The sequence below is a fragment of the Sorex araneus genome, chromosome 4, assembly GCF_027595985.1.
Source record: "Sorex araneus isolate mSorAra2 chromosome 4, mSorAra2.pri, whole genome shotgun sequence".
Taxonomy (NCBI): domain Eukaryota; kingdom Metazoa; phylum Chordata; class Mammalia; order Eulipotyphla; family Soricidae; genus Sorex; species Sorex araneus.
In genome coordinates, this window is record NC_073305.1 from 60167880 (window position 1) to 60186840 (window position 18961).

At 39.8% G+C, this 18961-nt stretch overlaps 2 protein-coding genes across 2 annotated transcripts; one reads left to right on the plus strand and one right to left on the minus strand.

Moving 5' to 3' along the window:
* Positions 1 to 6115: 6115 nt before the first annotated feature.
* SNTN (sentan, cilia apical structure protein) lies at positions 6116 to 17047 on the plus strand. The gene is made up of 4 exons (XM_004616490.2): positions 6116 to 6225; positions 8398 to 8432; positions 11647 to 11786; positions 16889 to 17047. Exons 1-4 carry the CDS (start codon positions 6116 to 6118, stop codon positions 17045 to 17047), a joined length of 444 nt encoding a protein of 147 aa, XP_004616547.2.
* On the minus strand, positions 15066 to 15966 carry LOC105943277 (small ubiquitin-related modifier 2-like). Its single transcript, XM_012934487.1, has 3 exons — positions 15876 to 15966; positions 15222 to 15375; positions 15066 to 15168 (listed from the first exon to the last, which is right to left on the minus strand). Exons 1-3 carry the CDS (start codon positions 15964 to 15966, stop codon positions 15066 to 15068), a joined length of 348 nt encoding a protein of 115 aa, XP_012789941.1.
* Positions 17048 to 18961: the final 1914 nt, after the last annotated feature.

The window sequence follows — 18961 nt, forward strand, 5'->3', positions numbered from 1 at the left end:
CTAACAGTGAAGGTAAAGGCGTCGCCAATCTCTGACTCCACTCATGGAGTGCATCTAGAATCTCAGCGACAAGCAGCTGAGTGCAGGGAACAGGAAGCTATCCCGCGTATGGGATATGCAGAGCTGAGTTCTGTACCTAATGGGCATCAGGTTTTGAGCCAGGATAAAAGTAAGGAAATTTGGAATCAAAGAGTTGTGTCTATTGGTGAATTTGCACTGGCAAACCAAGCAGAACTTTGTATAAAAGGGCTCAGCTACCCTGAGAGGCCTCAGTCAGGTCAGAGGTGGAGAAAGCCTTGTCTAGTTTCTAGTCTTAATTCCAAAGACCATCAGTCAGGAACTCAGTCTGGACAACTGAATCTCAAGTTTTTTATCAGAACCTGTGGTGATATGCTATTTCCAAAGAAGATTATTCAAAAATTCAGGCTGGTACAGTTTTATTTTTGGGGAAGTGAACTTCTACGTCTAGTTCATGAGATGCCACCTCTAGGAAAACGGCTTCAGGGCCAGTGGGTACGTGGTTATTCTCCCACTCAGCAATTGCTTATTGACCCAGGAGGCACAGAGATGCCTCATTCCTGGGTGCTCACCCACTCAGCCACTACAGATGCTGAGTCTGGTGAGGGACAGAAGGCATTGTCACTAGGATACTACTGCTTGTGTGTGTGCATGGTTATGAAGCAGGTTATTTTGGATACCAGAAAAGAGCTTCCAATGAAGGCTGTAACTTGCCACATTGGTTTTTTCATTGCCCATGTGCCAGGGCTGGCTAATATCATCTCAAACTCAGTTTATGCTGTTGGTTTCTTCCCTGGTATTATGACTATGTCTCTAAATGCATCAAACACTATAGTTCAAAAATTGCTTCAGCAGCTACAAGCTGTTTTACAAAAGTGCTCTGAATTTTTTTTTCCTTTTCCTTTATTACTCTTATCTGATCTCATTCTGGTCTGACTGGATCTATGACTTGAGCACAGTTTTTAAAAAAAAAAAAAAAAAAAAAAAGGAGGTATGCCCCGTTTGACTCCTTGTCCTTGACACTGTTCACTTTAAACCTTTTAAATTTACCTTAAGGAGAGCCATATGCAGCAGCTGAAAGGCATTTTCAGGAAAATGCACAGACTCAGGAAACTACTAATTCTCCTATGTGGATTAAAATTGACAAATTGGATAGCAGGGAGACTCCTCACTCCAGGAAAAGGCTATGTTTTTTTTTTTTTTTTTCAACAGACAACCCCACCAAGAAACTTTGGGTCCCGTTTTGCATTCCATCAGGAGCCGAATTCATCTGCCTGCTTTAACTTTCAGAACTCTGCAGTTTTATAACCCTCCAAATTCCAGCCACAAGCCATCACCAAGTTGATTTCAGCTGGAAGCCACAAGGAAACCAGAGGAGGAGTTTGCATCAGAAGGCCTACAGCAAAGGCCTCTAGCTCCTCTATCATATCACAAGGCCACATTAAGAGCATTCCTTGTATCCTTCTTTTACAGGTTGTAGAATGGAAAACGCCAGGACCCCATATTTTGGATTAATAATTCTTTACTTTTACCCTTTCCTTGGAATTCACAGGTGCCTCAGTTTCCAAAGGAGGAAGGAATGACTTTTAACAGGAACACCTTCTCATTTCTCTCTAGGATATCCATTTGTATTGGAGCTTTTCCTCTGTCTCTTTATCCACAGGCGTGGAGATGTACCAAACCCCAATGGTCGAAGCCTCTAATAACTTTAAAAAGTATTTTTTCCAAACATAAGCTAGGTTGCACAGATATGACTGCTAGTGAACCTGACCAGAGAATGGCTGCATCCCTCTGCTGAAGGACTCCTGACAGAAGTTGTGATGCTCCTGTTCCAGTGCTCCCTGCCTGATCCAGTATTTCATGAAATTCATCAGACTCCTATAGCTGCTCCTCTAGGACTCATTGCTGTGACCACTACTGCTGCTGCTGCAGAAACAACTTTTCAATTCTGATCCAGACACTTCATTTCTTCAGAATGGGACTGAATGACTCTCATCATTGGTGACTTGCCTCACCCTTGGACAGTGCAGGACAATTGGACGCTTTACTACTACAAGCACTGCTCTGGCCAAGGGTCGGACTGAAATTTTACTACAATTTATAAGACTGTATTGTGTTTGGAATTGTTCCTCTTTCTATTTCAAATTTTTGTAATTTTGTAAACAGAAAAGCGGGAGATGTTGGATATCATTGGTTTGTCCTTTCCCCCTTGCCACTAGGAGCTTAGGTTTATCAGTCACATCCATCAAAGTGCTCCCGAGTCACTCCCATTCCTTTGTTTATCTGTGAGTCCTTTTCTCCCTTGCTATGAAGACTTCAGCTTTATTTGGTATTAAAGTCGAGCCTATATAGGTTCACTACCATTGGCTTGATTTGCAGGACGCTTATATCTCCGTTCAGATTCAAACCTCATCCCCCCCTAGTTCTCTACCTTGAGGATGCCGGGCTCCCAGGGATTTATTCTTGTGGTTCAGGTTGCCAGGCAAAGCACTGCAAGGGAGGGCTGATACCCGGGCCCGGCTCCCTGTGAGGTATTCCGGTATAGCATAGAGGTTGCTCCAAGACCAGGGGACTGATAGGGCCTGTGAGGAGCCCCCTGCATAGACCTGATCATCCCTTCCCTCCTCTCCCTGCAAAAATGGAGTTTTTGTGTCACAAGGGATACCGGACAATGCCTCCCCTGACCACATTTAATTTAAAACAAAACAGGGGGAGATGTAGGGAGCCATCTTACAGAGTCCGGCTCTTATCGTCTAGTCAACCGGAGGCTGCTTGGGATTCCTGTGATCTTATCATTTCACCATTTGTCTCACTAGCCAAAGGCCATGCCTGATCAACATTCTACTACTGTTCCTATGGGGGTCTAAGCATGCATACCACCCCCCTCCCACCAAGAGGTATAAGTATTGTAACTGCTGTGAATAAACTTCTCTCTCTCTCCTCCTCCTTCTGGCTCTGTGTCTGTTCATTCGGTTACGTCCCCTCCTTAGCCCCACGAGGGGTCCTCCCTGCGGGACAGGATGGGACCCCACATGATAGCATTTTTTTCTTATTCAAATAAGCCTCAAGCACTGTTAACAAGGTGCTTATCTGATGCTCCCTGCAGCCTCTTAAACTGATTTACAAGATTCCCCTCATTCCCCTGGCCCTGAAAGAGCCCCCAGTATGCCATCGGGCTACACTAGCATGTGACAGGGACAAATGGAGATGTTACTGGTGCCCGCTCGAGCAAATAGATGAACAATGGGATGACAGTGATACAGTGATACAAGAACCCCCTGCTGCAACCTTCAGGCAAATGATTCTAGGGGGTTGCCAATAAGTCCATGTACAGTCATTTGTCAGAATACCTGCTTGCCAATCACACATTTCCTTTCCCCAAACTGTTACCTCCTTCACTTCTACAGGTGTCACCCACCTATTGTCAAAGGTCAGGTAATATGTTTGTTTGAATCTTCTGCCCCAGATTATTTAATGCTATGTCTGGACAGCCCAAATATTCCTCAGTAAAATGATATTCTTATATAGGAAAACATAATACCTGATTATCTAAACTGTCTGTAGCTATTGCTATGGTTTTCTATTTGCTTGTTTTGTTTTATTTTTGTTTTGTGAATACTAGTTTGATTTAACCTGGATGAGAAGGTTATCAGCATAACCTGATTTCAAGTGTTTCCTCTTCCTCCATCATCATCATCATCATCATCATCATCATCATCATCATCATCATCATCATCATCGTGCTGTTCCTCCTATATTTATTTGTCCCTTCTTCCTATCCATTGTCTGCCCTTCCTTATACTCCAGGGCACTGATTCTTTAAAACCTCTCAGGCTACTTTCCTACTAGTTTATTTAATGGCCACTTGAGAGCAGAACATGTTGCGTTTCTCCCACATTCTCTCCCCATGTGCCTGATTTCTAACTGATTGCTAACCTTCACCCCTACCCCTATTTATCAAGTGAGCTTGTCTCCGAGAATTCAACTTTCACTGACTTATGCAATTTTCTATTATACAATTTTGTTTCTTGAGGACAAAGAATGATACATATTTTCTTACATTGCCTTCACTCTTATGATTCTTTTTGTAAGGAAGTTTCCTAAATGCAGTAAGAAATCCTTCCATGGATGGCTCTGATGGCATCTGAGTTTGGACCTGAGGATACTGTCATCTCTGACATTAACTTCTCTGTGATGCTTATTCTTTAATTGTTCCTCATAGACCAGACTATGTACTGAGCTCTTCCTCAATACTGACTCATCCACCTTCATAATGACTCCATGAGTAAATTATTATTTTACAGATGAGAAAGTCAACTTCATAGTTTTAAAGATCCAGTTTTAAAGGTACACAACTAGTTTCAGAGTCAGGCTTTGAAACTCCAGGGCTTCTTGATAGCCACTACCAACAACTTCATGAGTGCATGTCGTAATCATCTGGAGGGATTGTTAAATTCAGATTCAAATCTAGGCTGAAAAAACCAGCTTTAGGTTTTAACTTGAGCATTGGGGTTGACTGAGGGTCATTGCCCATGTGCGGGAGAACCTTGCATAGGCTGACCTTCAATGACTTACAAATGAACTGACTTGAAAACTCTGACTCATTAGGGCAATAGTGATGAGTAAAATCAATCAAACCTTCTGTCTCTTCCAAATTTAAATGAAAAATGCTGAGGAAATTGGTCAGAAAAGAGGAGAAAAGAATACACATTAAGAGAAGCAAATAATGACACAGTGACAAGGCCACAGTGACGGTAGAATAATGACCAGTGATGTGGTAATTAAAGTGGTTGTGCTTTTGAAGACAGCTTGACGTCTGGAACAATGAATGACCACTCTTAGCTTCTCTTTAGCTCTGTCTCCACTCACCATGCAACGTACCAGTGATCTAAGTAATTATTGGTCATGTCTTCCATGAACCATGGCTATTTGACTGACTTGACATTCATTGTTTTATTTTTACATAAATAAGTTAACACAAATAAAATAGTTTCCCACTAGTCTGTTGCATTTATTATGTCCACCTCTTTAAACCATAATCAACATTGAAGCCAGCCTGATTCTTGCAATCTTATTTGTTTGCACTTGGGCCACACCAAGTTCTCAGGGATTACTCCTGGCTCTGAGCATAGTGAATGCTTCTTTTGGGACTCAGGGGACCATATGGGGTGCTTGGAATCAATCCCAGGTCAACTGCTTGCAAAGCAAGCCTCATACCCACTGTAGTATCTCTCAGGCCCTCCAATCTGAACATTTATTTTTTCTTTTTGGATCACACCCGGCAATGCACAGGGGTTACTCCTGGCTCTGCACTCAGGAATCAGCCCTGGCGGTGCTCAGGGGACCATATGGGTTGCTGGGAATTGAATCCGGGTTGGCCATGTGCAAGGCAAACGCCCTACCTGCTGCGCTATTGCTCCAGCCCCCTCCAGTTTGAAAAATTTAACTTTATTAGCCTCCTTGTTTAAAATTCACAAATCATTTTCTATTGTTTTGATAACATGAAAATTTCATCTTGTGGCTGCAAGTTCCTGTTTGGTCTAACTGACATGGTTTCATTAACTAAAGTCATACTCCCCGGTCATCTGCGCCAGTCACAGCAGTTTTCTATGCTCCTATACTCTATAATCACTACATGCTCTCCTATCATTGGATTTAACACAAGCCCTTCCTTCTCTTTGTGGTGTGTATTCCTTGTTCTTTTACCTATTTAACTCCTGTTTTTAGCTCTCCCATCTCCTTGGGATGCTCTTCTGACCTTCTTTGGCAGAAATTTTATGGATCTCCTTCACATATGGTACTGTTCCCAGGCTTGACTTCTTGTGTGATTACTTGTCTGAACCCAAAACTCTGGGAGACAAAAGTTCCTGAATAATTTTGTTTTCTTCTGAGGCTCCAGCATCTTTTGAAAGTCTAACCTTAGGTCCTCAATTATTTGCTGAACATATAAGTGGTTTCATATTTCCATATAATAACACTAGAGAAAAATTATTTTGAAACTGCCATTCATGGAGTTGTCATGGTGTGAAGAATAACAGTAACCGCGAGCAAGTGACTGTTGCTTAGGAAGGACGCACACACAACAGGAGATCAGAGCATGTGTGGCTGTACGCACAGTACTCAGGACCAAGCACTCCACCTGGATGGGGAGCCCAATCCTACTGCAGCCCTATCATCCACCCTCGCACCGAGGAAAATGCCAAAAAGGTCAGTGATACCTGGACCCCCTTTATTGTGTTTTATTTAAGTGTGTAAGTGTATTTTTTTTGTAAGTGTATTTTAAAACTGAAATAATCATGCAATTAACACAGATTTCTTACATTGCCTCTGATAAACATTTATAAATAAAAATTGAAAATGTGTGACTTTAACTGTACAGCATATTCTTTCAAATTATCCATGACTTAAGGAAACTGTTTCATATCATTCAAATATGTAAAAGTATGCTTAATAAGTTACTTTCTCAGGTATTTTTATATTAGGGGCCAACTTAATTTTTAAAAAAACTACTTTTTTTTAAACACTTAGCAAGTACTTAGTATTTGTTAGGCTGGGAGTAGAAGATACTATGACAAATTGCATAGTTTTTACTTTCAAGGATCACACAGATGATATATGGCCACGGAAAATACCAGAAGCCACACTGGAAGTGAATTTGCAAAATGAAAATATTGCATATTTTTAAATTCTATCAAAGAGGCAATCATTGTGCAGAAGTTTAGAAAACCAAGAGGAGCTCACCATGAGCATGAAAGGTCTAAGATATCTTAAAGCTCGTTTTGCTACCTTTTCTAACAAAGAAAATGAGCCCCCCAAAGGTAATGATCTCATGAATGGACAGTTTCTAAAGTAAATCTTAAACCCCAAGTTCCCAGAGCTGGAGCTATTGTAAAGCGGGTAGGACACTTAATTTGCATATCACCACCCCAAGTTCAATCCCTGGCACCCTATATGGTGCCCCAAGCCCTACCAAGAGTGATCCCTTAGCACAGAGTCAAGAGTAAACCCTAAGCACCAGATGTAGCCAAAAAAACCAACAACTAAAACAAAATTAAAGTAAAAATCAAGTTCCCTTTAAGTTACTGTCAAGATAAGGCTAAGTTCTATGCTTTTATTCACTGTTGCAAAATCACTCTAGCCACTGAGGGATAAGATAACAAGCAAACTTTGATTTTCTCTTTATCAAAGCAAGAATTTTACTATTTGTTTATTTTTGTTTGGGGACCACTATCAGAGCTCACTACTAGCTCTGCACTCAGGAATCACTCCTGCTGGACCTCAGAGACCATATGAGATGCCTGAGATTGAACCCAGATCAGCTGTGTGCAAGTCATGCACCCTGACCTATCACTCCAGTCAAACAGCAAGATTTTAAAAGAAAATTTCTCTTTTTCCTCCCCACCAGGCCCCTTTCAATGTTCCTAAATTTCTCTATAGGTGAAATGAATTTCTCATATAGCAATCTGATCACATTTGTCATTTTTTATGTTCCTGAGAATAACCTGACAGCTTTATAAAGCTTCATGCACTACAGTTCTGCCCCACGATTGCAGCCTCACTTGCTACCACTCTCTCCTTTTTTCTCCAGGGCTCAGCCATGTTGACTTTCTTTGGTTCTCAATCATGCCACACTCTCTTCCACCTCAAATTCTCGATAAACTGTGCCCTCTGTTTAGAGCATACTTCCCCTACCAATTCATCAGGCCCCGCTAAAACTTTAGTAAACTAAGCAGTCTTCTTTGTCTTCTGGATGGAGTCTGCCACATCCTTTCTTTGAATGACCTCTTTGACATCTTTGTCTTCTGTTGTAAACCTTGAATAATAGGAACAAGTCTCTATCACTCACTAATGGATTCCTACTCCTCCAGAACATATCTAGATTATCATTTAGATAGATGAAACTACTTGAACAAATACACTTCAAATCTCCAACATTTTATACAATGAAGGGCTTTTTTTCTTTTTCATGTAGCATTCTAGTTTTGATTTAGGCAAGAGTTGAGGCTTATGTGACTTCAAAATATGGCTTCTTAGGTTTCCTGCATAATTTCTTTTTATTACCTGGAAATAGGAAAGGCTATGGAAGAGCCTATGTGGAAAGTTCTCTATTTTTTTCTGCTCTTTCTCTCTGGGGAGAAATTTAGTAATATGATCACCTGGCAATAAAGACAAATCCTTTCTTTGAAGCAATTGGCCAATTAGCTGGCCAAGTACTTCTTTACCACTTCCCAGTTGAGAAAGGATTTTGAAAGTTAGGTGGATGCTTCATGAATGTTTGCTGAAGACAAATTAATTTTAAAGATTGTATTGCTTAACTTTAGATGCATATACCAAAATCCAAACTCCTAGAATTATTATGCTTTTTTTTTTATTTGGCAGCACTTCAATATCCAAACAGCTGGCTTCAATAAAAGGTAAGGTCTTTTATTATGGGATTCTATAATGGTAGGACTTAATGGCTAAAAATAATTGGATATCAAAGAATACCACATTATAAAGTAATTTGCTGATAAATCTTCAAACATCCATTAAATTACACAAATGTGTAAGGTAACTTGACAGATCATAAAACATCTTTTTAAAGATTTGGGAACACAAAATTACTTCAATCTATAAATTGGAATGAATTTAAATATTAAGTAAAATATAGCATGTGCCCTCAGAAGACATACACTCTAGAGCTTTGTTCAATACAGTGGCACAAGTCATATACACATATTAGAACTTGGAAGATAGGTTGAATTGAAGTGTGCTGTAAGTGCAAATTTTATATCAATGCTATACATATTGATTATACATGGCAGAAAGTATAACATCTCAATGATATTTTTATATTGAGCCCATACTGAAATAAATTTTTTATTTGTGTAAAGTGTATAAATTATATTATACAAAAATTTTTAGAGCTGTAACAATAGTATAACAGGAAGGGCATTTGCTTGTATGTGGCAACTTGTGTTTGATCCCCAGTAGCCCTTATGATCCTCCAAATCTTGGCAGGAGTGATTCCTGAGCACAGAGCCAGGAGTAAACCCTGAGTATCAATGTGGTCCAAAATTATTTTTTTAAAAAATAACAAAAATAATCATTTTAGGGCTGGAAGAATAGCACAGGGGTTAAGGGTCTTGCTTTGCACCGAGCCAACTCTAGTTCCTTTCGAGGTACCACATACAGTCTCTCAAGCACTGCCCAGAGTGATGACTGATTACAGAGCCACGAGTAAGACACTCACACTGTCAGGTGTGAGTCAACAACCACCCTTCTCCAAATAAAAACAACCTATTTCTTTATAGTTTTTAAGTGTGGCTAAAATATTTTATTTTGCTTATGACTTGTTTAACATTTTGTAGTATAGTCCTAATTGCAGAAATAATTTAAACAGATGAAAAAGTGTTTCAATGTTTACTGGAGCAGAGAAGCACAAAGAAAGAGTATCAATGTCAGTCTGGAGGGTTAGAAAGTAGTCCTACAGAATATAGCACTGTAGCACTCTAGCACTGTCATCCCGTTGTTCATTGATTTGCTCGAGCGGGCACCAGTAATTTCTCCATTTTAAGACTTGTTACTGTTTTTGGCATATCCAATACACCATGGGGAGCTTGCCAGTCTCTCTAAGAGGGACGGAGGAATTGAACCTGGGTTGGTTGCGTGCAAGGCAAATGCCCTACTGGCTGTGCTATAGCTCCAGTCCACCTACAGAACATAATGATGAAAAATAGCATCTAGCGGCAGTGTGCATTATGAGGAATGTATAGACTGGCTGTGTGATTTTGAGAATCTACTGAACCTCTCTGTGCTTCAGTTTTTCATCTCTAAGTAGAATGATACCGGGATCTACCTTAGTCAGCCATTGTAAGAATTAAATTAGTTCAATCATGTCCATTCCATGGAGGCGTGGCTGTTCTAGAATAAGAGTTCCACAGTTGCTCATCTTCCATTTCTACCAGGACATAAATGCCAGGAAATCCAGCATTGTTTTCTTGTGATTATTCACCATGCTATCCCCAGAACTATATTTGTTTGGAGAATAAAATGTGAGTTTTTATATTTCTGTATTTCTTTAATTATTAAAAAGGGAAGTAGGAAGTATCAGGACAGGTTGACATGAAGTAGCCTGATTTAACACCCTCCCCCACACCTCCCACTTCAGACACTCAAGGGTCCATGAAAAACACAGAAAGAGAAATGTCAATCCTTTGCATTTTTAATAACACTTAGCCCTTTGCAATATGCTTTCCCATATTCACTCAGAACTCTGTGAAGCAGTCAGGGCAGAAAATCAGGAAGCAGCATGCTGAGTTTAAGACAAGAACCCAACTATAAAAAACAGGAAAACAAAATATCTAGCAAAGTTTCATCAGTGTGGGTAGGATAACCAGTAGGGCCCTCTCTCTCTCTCTCTCTCTCTCTCTCTCTCTCTCTCTCTCTCTCTCTCTCTCTCTCTCTCCCTCTCTCTCTCTCTTTTTGAATATTTTCTGTTTTGACCATGAGCATATGCTATTTTAGGGCTGGATACACTGGACTTCAAAGAATAAAGGAGAAAGAAGAGAAAACTGTTAGTCCAGATGGCGTCCTGGTTTAGGGAGCAGTCAAACCAACCTGAACTTCAGCAGAGGCTGGAAGATGTCCACATTTCACAGCCTCCATGGAGAGGCTCTTATTTACAGAAAGATATTACAAGGTGGCAGACCTCACTCAGCAGTACAGCACATGCTGCATATGTGGGAGGTCTTCAGATGGACCCCTGGCACAAGCACACACACACACATACACACACACAAACACACAGAGAGAGAGAGAGAGAGAGAGAGAGCAAATAAATTAAAAAGTAAAATGAGACCAGTGTTCCAAAGTGGCAGACCTTTCTTTGGTCTTTAAAATCAGTCAAACCTTTCCCCTGTCATTTCTGAACAATATGACCTTAAGATTTTTAATCTCCCGATCTGTTGGTTTTCAATATGCAAAATGGAGACACAAATAGTACCTTCCTTCTGGGTTTTACTAAGAATTAAATATGATTATGTTGAAAGGCACCTGGAACATAGTAAATAAAGAAGATGCTGTTATTTGAGGACTCTCCTATAACTTGGAAATCTACCACTTCCTCATCAGTCATAGAATACAAACAAGAACAAGAATCCATTTCACTCAGTAATGTATCCTGAAGGACATGAGTTAAATCTAGCAAATTTTTGATACTTTATTAAAAAATGGAATAATAAATTTCCATTTATGGAAATGATAACAAATGATACTAAATGGAATGATTTCATTAAATGATAAAAGAAATTAATGATAAAGACACAAAAAAAAAGAACTGGGAAGAGGAAAGATTTCCCCAAGTTCACATAAGCATGTGGAAAAATCTTCTAATTCTATTGACTATAGGTACTATTCAAGGAAATTTTATTCTGCACTATTTAAAGATGAAGAAATTGAGCTCCTCCTCAATTCCCATTTCCAGTTAAAGGACAGAATACAAGGATAGAGCTGTGGTAACATACACCTTCAACAATGCTTCCATATTTTTTTTGAGAGGCATAGCCCCATATTTGTGAATAGAATATTTCTAATCTATACTACACATTATGTATATATGTACATATATACATATTTTTTTTCTTACAGCTCTGAAGAAAGGCTCAGATCTGGAAAAAGCCATTGCCACCATAGCCCTGATTTTCAGAAATTCTTCTGACCCTGATGGTAAACTTGGAAAAGCTACAGCCAAAAATCTGCTGCAAACACAATTTAGGAATTTTACAGAGGTAAGAGAAATAACAGGGACAAAGAAACAGGGAACACACCATCCTATCTTACCCTGAAGGTCACGAATTAGCTAAAAGGCATCATTATATTACTTTAAATTTTTAAAAAATGATTATTGATGGATTGGAGTGGATAGTACAGAAGGTAGGCCTCCTGTCGTGCGCACACCAACTTAGGTTCCATCTCCAGCACCTCATATGGTCTTCTGAGCCCACCAGGAATAATCTTTGAGTTCAGAACCAAGAGTAAGCTCTAAGCACTGTCAGGTGTGGCACAACAACAACAGCAATAACAAAAGTTTATTGAGCACTACTTTATGCTGAAAGATGAGCTTAGCAGAGCAGACAGCTTTGCTAACTACCTTTGGGAATGATATTGTAAAAGAGCTATTTTTACATTTTCCTTCAAAAAGTGTTATTTTAAAATGTTCAATATTAAACATGTTTTCCTTGGTTGGGGGAACACTCTCAAAATGTTCTCAAAAGGTTGGGTGGTACCTCCATGCCATTCTTGGCCAACTAGGCTGGCACTTCAATGTGAGGTACAATGAGGCAGTGATGCTCAGTTCTGTGGGATCAGCCAGTCCCCCCAATCTTTACCGGGAAAGTGCTGGAGGCATATAAGGCTGACGCTCAGTGATGCTCACGAGGAGGGTCATGTAGGTCTAGGAGTCAAACCGAGTCAGAGGCATGAGATCACACATCCAGGTCACTTTAGGACTCTCCCTTCTTTGCTGGATTGAGAGGAATTATAAAGCAGACACTGTTGAGGGGAGAGTGGAGGGCAACTCACCTCGTGGTATCTACCTCCTTCTCTTTGGTTAAACTAACCTTGGCGTAAACAAGAATTGAAAAAAAATGTTGTGTTAGACCAACCATGTCTGTGTGCACTTCCCTGAGGCAGACATGTGTTCCAGAGTGATTGGAACAAATAAAAGACTATTCATGATTAACTGGGCTCTCCCCCAAAATACTCATGGAGAGCCCTCTGGTAAACTGAGCTGGACTTTTTGGTTGAGGCCAGGGTTCTCAGGAGATTATCTTCTTTTTCATAAATCAATTTGCATAGTCTTAGCATTCTGTAACCAGTCATACTTGAGCACATAAAAGCAAGCTACTCAGGTCCAGCTCCACAACTAATCTCAGAAAGAGCGATGAGAAACTCAAGCCTTCCAGGCGGAACCAGTCTTCATGCTGAAATCTCTGAAGGGTTCTTGGAATGGGGATGGGAAGATTCCACCTGTTACCCACCTGTTGCCGCCCCTGCACACACCTGCCATCTTACCAGCAGGAAAACGGCCCAGATCCACAACTAATCTCAAAAAGAACATGATGGAACCAAATCTTCCCAGGTAGACTGACTGGCTCACAGCTCTCAGGTTGGGGCTTGCAGATTCCCCTTTCTGCCCAAAGACACAGCAGCCCACAGTCACACTTGGCACTTTCCAACATAGAAATGTCCCAGCCCCACAACTCAACTGCGTGCACCACACCAGCAAATATTAGGCCCGTAGGATCCATCACATCTCAAGTGAAAGTTACATAGAAAACCACCAAGCTTGATGAGCCTAAACAATAACACAGAAGACAGCTCAACTAGTATCAGCCAGCCCAGTAAATCCTTAGACAATGACTTTAGTTACACCATTGTAGGATATGATAATTATTACATATTTACTATTTTTTAAACAAGTGGTTTATTTAAACAAGACACTTGACTTGAAGGGAAAACTATCTAGAATTAATTTCTTTTAGAGTAACTTATCCCTGTTTAAAGACTGATTGCCAGACATGTAACAGCAACGTACAAAAAAGCTATAAAGTTGTCTTTGGTTTTACAATGATAAATGGAAAACATTAAAATTCTCCAATCAAGCAAGGTCTGGCAAGAATTTTTTTGTTATTTTTGTTTGTTGATGGTTTTTTATTAAACATTGAGAGCAAAATAACCTACTGGAATATAAAGATAAGAGCTGAATGAACATAATGAAGAAAGGGGGTATCTTCACAGAACCAGAATTTTTCCCCATCTTGTCTCTAACTGATGTCGATCAAAATATACCACTGGCCACTTAGCTTTAAAAAATGCAATACTTGTGTGTAAAACACTACACACGCTGAAGGGTGTGTGCTCGCTGGCTCTCCAGGCGGCTCTGTCTCACCGCCCGCGTTCGGTGCTCTGAAGCCACTGTGTATGGGCTGGATCAGGAAGGCTGTTGGCCAAGGACTGGCAAGGGAAGAACAAGGACCAAGCTGGTTGCTGATTAGTTACTGTTTATTCAATCTTTCATCTCATTCACTTTTTCTCCTCATTCCTCCATCCCACTTTCTCGATTCTCCTCTTTCATTCTGGACCCCCTTTGCTAGTCTCTCCCCCTACTTGTCTCTCTCCACCTTGCCCTCTAGGCTACACACAGTCAGATAGCAAAATCAACATAAAAAAGCCCTTCCTGAAGGCTGGCAGGCAAAATACCTCTTAAGGTTTTCCTCCTTCCTTAGTCCAAGAACTCATTAACATCTTAATACTAGTTATTTTTGTATGGACACAGTAAGAAATACATTGAGGCTTATAGGGCAGCTCTCCTGGCAACAACTTGCCACAGACTCAGACTGCAGCACTCAGGCCAGATTAATCATTCCTAACCCTAGCAGGGTACGAAACTAGTTATCACTGTTTGGATCATGATAGCATTTGTCCATGACCAAGCTCTTAACTTACAGTTAAGCATTAGGCACTTTGGCCAGGCCCATCTCGATGCCAGGGTAGCACACAACTCACTGCTCGTCCCGTCCCTCATCAGGACCCTGCTTTTGGGGGTGCTAGGAAGTAAGGGCAGCTGAAGCTTAGGTTCTAGAGAACAGATGCCCAGGAGGAAAATAACATGCAGAGTCAAATGACTCCCAGGTTACAAAAGCATAGCATTTGCTACAGTCTTCCTGTGCCCATACAAAAGGACTTGGCTCTGAATAAACTATGTAAAGGACTCAAGGAGAAGAGAAAAACAATATTTACAAGTCAACAGAACACAAAGAAAGAAGTTACAAATAAACACAGAGGAATGGGAGCACTGTGGTGGGAGTAACCCAGTAAATCTAAACTACCTGAGGCTATGTTATCCTACACTTGTGCACATACATCAGTTACTTTCTGTACAATGAAGGAATGGGTAAGGGGACAATGAGATAATAGAGAAAACTATACATAATAGTCAGCACATATTGGAATCGAATTGTGGTTTTCTAATTGTGAACATCTTCTTGGTCTGGAGGAATTGAGTTTTAAAGTAAAGTAGCAGGTTCTCTTTTTAAGTAGATCCGTCCTGTCTGCTGCTGGAACACATCAATTGTATCCACATCCTCCATTTCCAACATTGTGGTGTGTCTGTGTTATTGATTTGTTGCCTGTCACATCAGAATCTGAATTGCCTCATTGACAAACCCTGTTGTTCACCATGGGCTTTCATTAGTTTACTAAGTGGTGTATGCCTCTTACTCTTAAGCTGCACCACAGAACCATCCTGACCCGCCATCTTCAAATTAACATGATCATTGTTCTCAGTCTTGATGCCTTCCTTGGGCTTTTTATCGCCTGTGGAGTACAATAGAACTCTCCTCAGTAATCACTTCACAGAAGAGTTACCAGGTCCACAACAAAAGAGCATACAAACAGTTCAGGAGTGGCAGAAGAGGCATAAATTGGCTTTTGCTGATCTAAGTTTTGATACTTCCATTTGCCTTTGTGTTGAAATAAAGTACTATGAAGTATTGTTGAAATAATACTATGAAGTATTATGTTAAAATAAAATACTATGAAGTTTTGCAAGGGGGCAGACTGGGATGGTGGGTGAAAAATTGGGGACATTGCTGGAGAGGTCACACTGAGGGTGAGATTTGTGTTAGAACTTCTAATGTTTGGTCAGTTCCTAGGTGGCTGGGCCTCAGTGAACTTCATTTGTTTAGTACTGCATGCAGTACTAAAAATGAGACCTACAGCTATCTCTGACTTTTAATCCATATGCCTTTTATTAATGGGTTTGTCAATTCTTGCCCCTTGGTAGAATCTGGTCCTTCCAACAGCATTCCACTCACTCTCTCGAAGTGAAGCTGATGTGAGTACAGGAGAATCTAGGGAAAGAAGAATGTAAGACAATGAATTCTCATTCTTAAGTGCCTTACCCATTGCTGTGATAAGAGCTTCGCAGCTAGCACATGTGATAGCATTTGGGCTTGAATTAAATATATAAACAGCTCCTTAGAACAGTGAGTCAAGTAACATTGTAATTCCACTTGAGAAGATACTTCAGAAGCTGTGGCTGAAAACAGAAAAGTGTCTCCATCTATGTACTCTTCATATGTTTTCTTTCAATCTGTTTAGGAGAACTGTGAACTTGGATATGATTTATGATCAAACTGTGAACTTGGATATGATTCATGATCAAACTGCACAATCTTTGGCGAAGCACTTTTTAATGTTTTTGTTTTTGTTTTTGTTTTTTTTGCTACACCATTGGTGCTTAGGGCTTACTCCTGGCTCTTTTCTCATGGCTTACTTCTGATGGGGCTCAGTGGACCATATGGGATGCCAGGGATCAAACCCAAGTCAGCCCCCTGCAAGACAAGCACTCAGGCTGCTGTCCTATCTGTCCTGTCCCTTACAAAGCACATATTTTCTCACAGTTTATTTTATCTCCTATTTCTAAATAACCCAATCGCTCCATAAAACACCTAATGGATAACTTGATAACAGAGATCATAATTTGAAAATATAAAAATATGCGATATTTGAGTTGTAAATCGGCAGGCAAGCTTAATATGGGCTCTGAAATGAGGAAGTCAAGCTTTATGAATCTCAGCTTGCTTGGAGAAAGTTACTAAAGTTTCACTTAGTCCCCAACGTGCATCTACACAGTGGGAATACTCAGTACATACTTAGTAAAACCTTTGTTAGAATTCAGTGAAATGACTCCAGCAAAGATTTAATACCAGGTCCAAATGGAGCATTGGTTTTAACTTCACATGCTAGTTGTCGTTAACAATTTATTATTGTCTGATACCTGTGAAACAATCAAATAGATTTTCACTTACGTTCTTTATTCTCACAGGGACAAGAAAACAAATCAAAATACAAAGATCTTCTTTCTGAACTTGACCACAACACAGAAAATAAGCTTGATTTTGAGGATTTTGTGATCTTGCTCTTAAGCATTACTGTCATGTCAGATTTGCTACAGAATATACAAAGTGCAAAACATAAGAAATAAACAGCTTTTCAAATGTAGTTATATATCATAATAGTAAGCAGTGTTACACAAATCAAGATTTTCCTATTTTATTTTCAAGCAATTGAATATACTAAACACGCAGCTGTAATTGACTGGGATGATTGTCTGATTTCTAGTTCTCAGACCCAATGTAACTCCAAAAGTGTATATATGCCCCTCAGAGTTGTTTGAATAATGTTATCTAGGTGTATTACAACATGATGACTTTGTTTTTTTTTGTTTTTCTTTTTAACATGATAACTTTGATAACGCTGAATACAAATTGCTTTGTGGAGCCAATAGCAGCATAAGCACGTTTATTGAGTCAGTCATCCCTACATTCAACAATATTTGCTTTTGTTTTGTCCTGGATTTAGGCATTTGGGTTACACCCAGCAGTGCTCAGTAATCACTCCTGTGCATGCTCTGGGGACTATATGTGGTGCTAGCGATAGAGCTCGGGTTAGCAGCATGCAAGACAAGTGCTTTACTTCCACTCACTATTTGAAATAAATTTGACTGGACTGCTGTGAACACAGTAATGAAGCAGAACAATCTCTGCCTTCAGACATGCCCCCAGAAATTTAATCAAAGTGATAAATAGTGAGCAATTGATCAGTCATGTGCATACACAGTATAATTGTGATAAAGCCATGAAACAACTTATCATGTGTCCAAAGGTTAGAGATGCTTCACTGACAAGATACTTCATTCTGTACAAGGCAGAAATATATGAGAAGAAAAAAAAAATTCAGATCAGTGTTTGCCAGAGCTGTGAGTAGGAAGGATGGAAATTCTCTATATGTTGGCTATGATGATGACTATATCTTTGTATGCATTTGTCAAGCTCTTAGAATTGTACATTAAAAATGATGAAGTATGTGAATTATGTCTAAATAAAGAGTTTTAAAATTCTTAAACAACACTAATAGCACTGTCGTCTTATTGTTCATTGATTTGCTCAAGTAGGCACTAGTAACGTCTCCATTGCGAGATGTGTTGTTACTGTTTTTGGCATATTGAATATGCCACAAGGAGCTTGCCAGGCTCTGCCGTACAGGTGGGATACTCTCGGTAGCTTGCTGGGCTCTCTGAGAGGGACGGAGGAATCAAACCCGGGTTGGCTGTGTGAAGGCAAATGCCCAACCCACTGTACTATGGCTCCAGTCCAAACACCACTAATATCTTTGGTAATCTCTGAGCTTTTGAGAGTGATTTTACCACTCTTAAGCATTTGATTTAAATGCGATCACATCCCAAGAACCACATACTCCATAGTCATCCATTTTCCTAAATTTAAATTTTATATGTATGATTATATACATACACAATAATGTTGATACCTAAATCTTTGAGAGACTTCATAGGCTAATCAAGTTTATTGTAACTTCCCAAATCCTTTCCTTTTTATACTCTTTGCTTCCCAGCCCATACTGCAAACCTCATATACAAATGGTATGTTAAGAAATTCCCTTATAGGTGGGCGCTCTCCACCCTGATGCTGATGATGTATGAGTCATCCTACAATGTTTCAACTCCACTATAACTAGACTCTGGGGCTCCCCTTACTTACTCTTCAAGCCGCAGACTCTAAGCACAAGACTTTACCTCCATCAGTATCTTAATATGAAATAAGTGTGTTCACTGAAAGAATGTAAACTCAATTCTCTAATAAAAGCAGAAAAGTGGCTTAAAGAAAAATAAATTGTGCCTAGTTTTTTCCACTGATGTATAAGCAAATTTTATTAATTCATTGTTCCTAATGGCTGCATACTTCCATTGTGTAGCTGCACCATAGTTTATCTTTTCTTTCTTTTTCTAAACATTTTTACCTTTTTATTGTTGGTTTATGGGCCACACCCAACAGTGCTCAAGGATTAATCCTGGCCTTTTGCTTAGGGATCACTCATTTTT

Bases quoted from the DNA above. Each gene is read 5' to 3' on its own strand.
- SNTN (XM_004616490.2), top strand. From the start codon at position 6,116: ATGTGTGGCTGTACGCACAGTACTCAGGACCAAGCACTCCACCTGGAT. The intron at 8,433-11,646 runs GTAAGGTCTTTT...TTTTTCTTACAG, and splicing joins ACAGCTGGCTTCAATAAAAG to CTCTGAAGAAAGGCTCAGAT. The intron at 11,787-16,888 runs GTAAGAGAAATA...TTATTCTCACAG, and splicing joins AATTTAGGAATTTTACAGAG to GGACAAGAAAACAAATCAAA.
- LOC105943277 (XM_012934487.1), bottom strand. From the start codon at position 15,966: ATGGGTAAGGCACTTAAGAATGAGAATTCATTGTCTTACATTCTTCTT. The intron at 15,376-15,875 runs GTGAGTGGAATG...TGTACTCCACAG, and splicing joins ATCAGCTTCACTTCGAGAGA to GCGATAAAAAGCCCAAGGAA. The intron at 15,169-15,221 runs GTCAATGAGGCA...TCAATAACACAG, and splicing joins CATGGTGAACAACAGGGTTT to ACACACCACAATGTTGGAAA.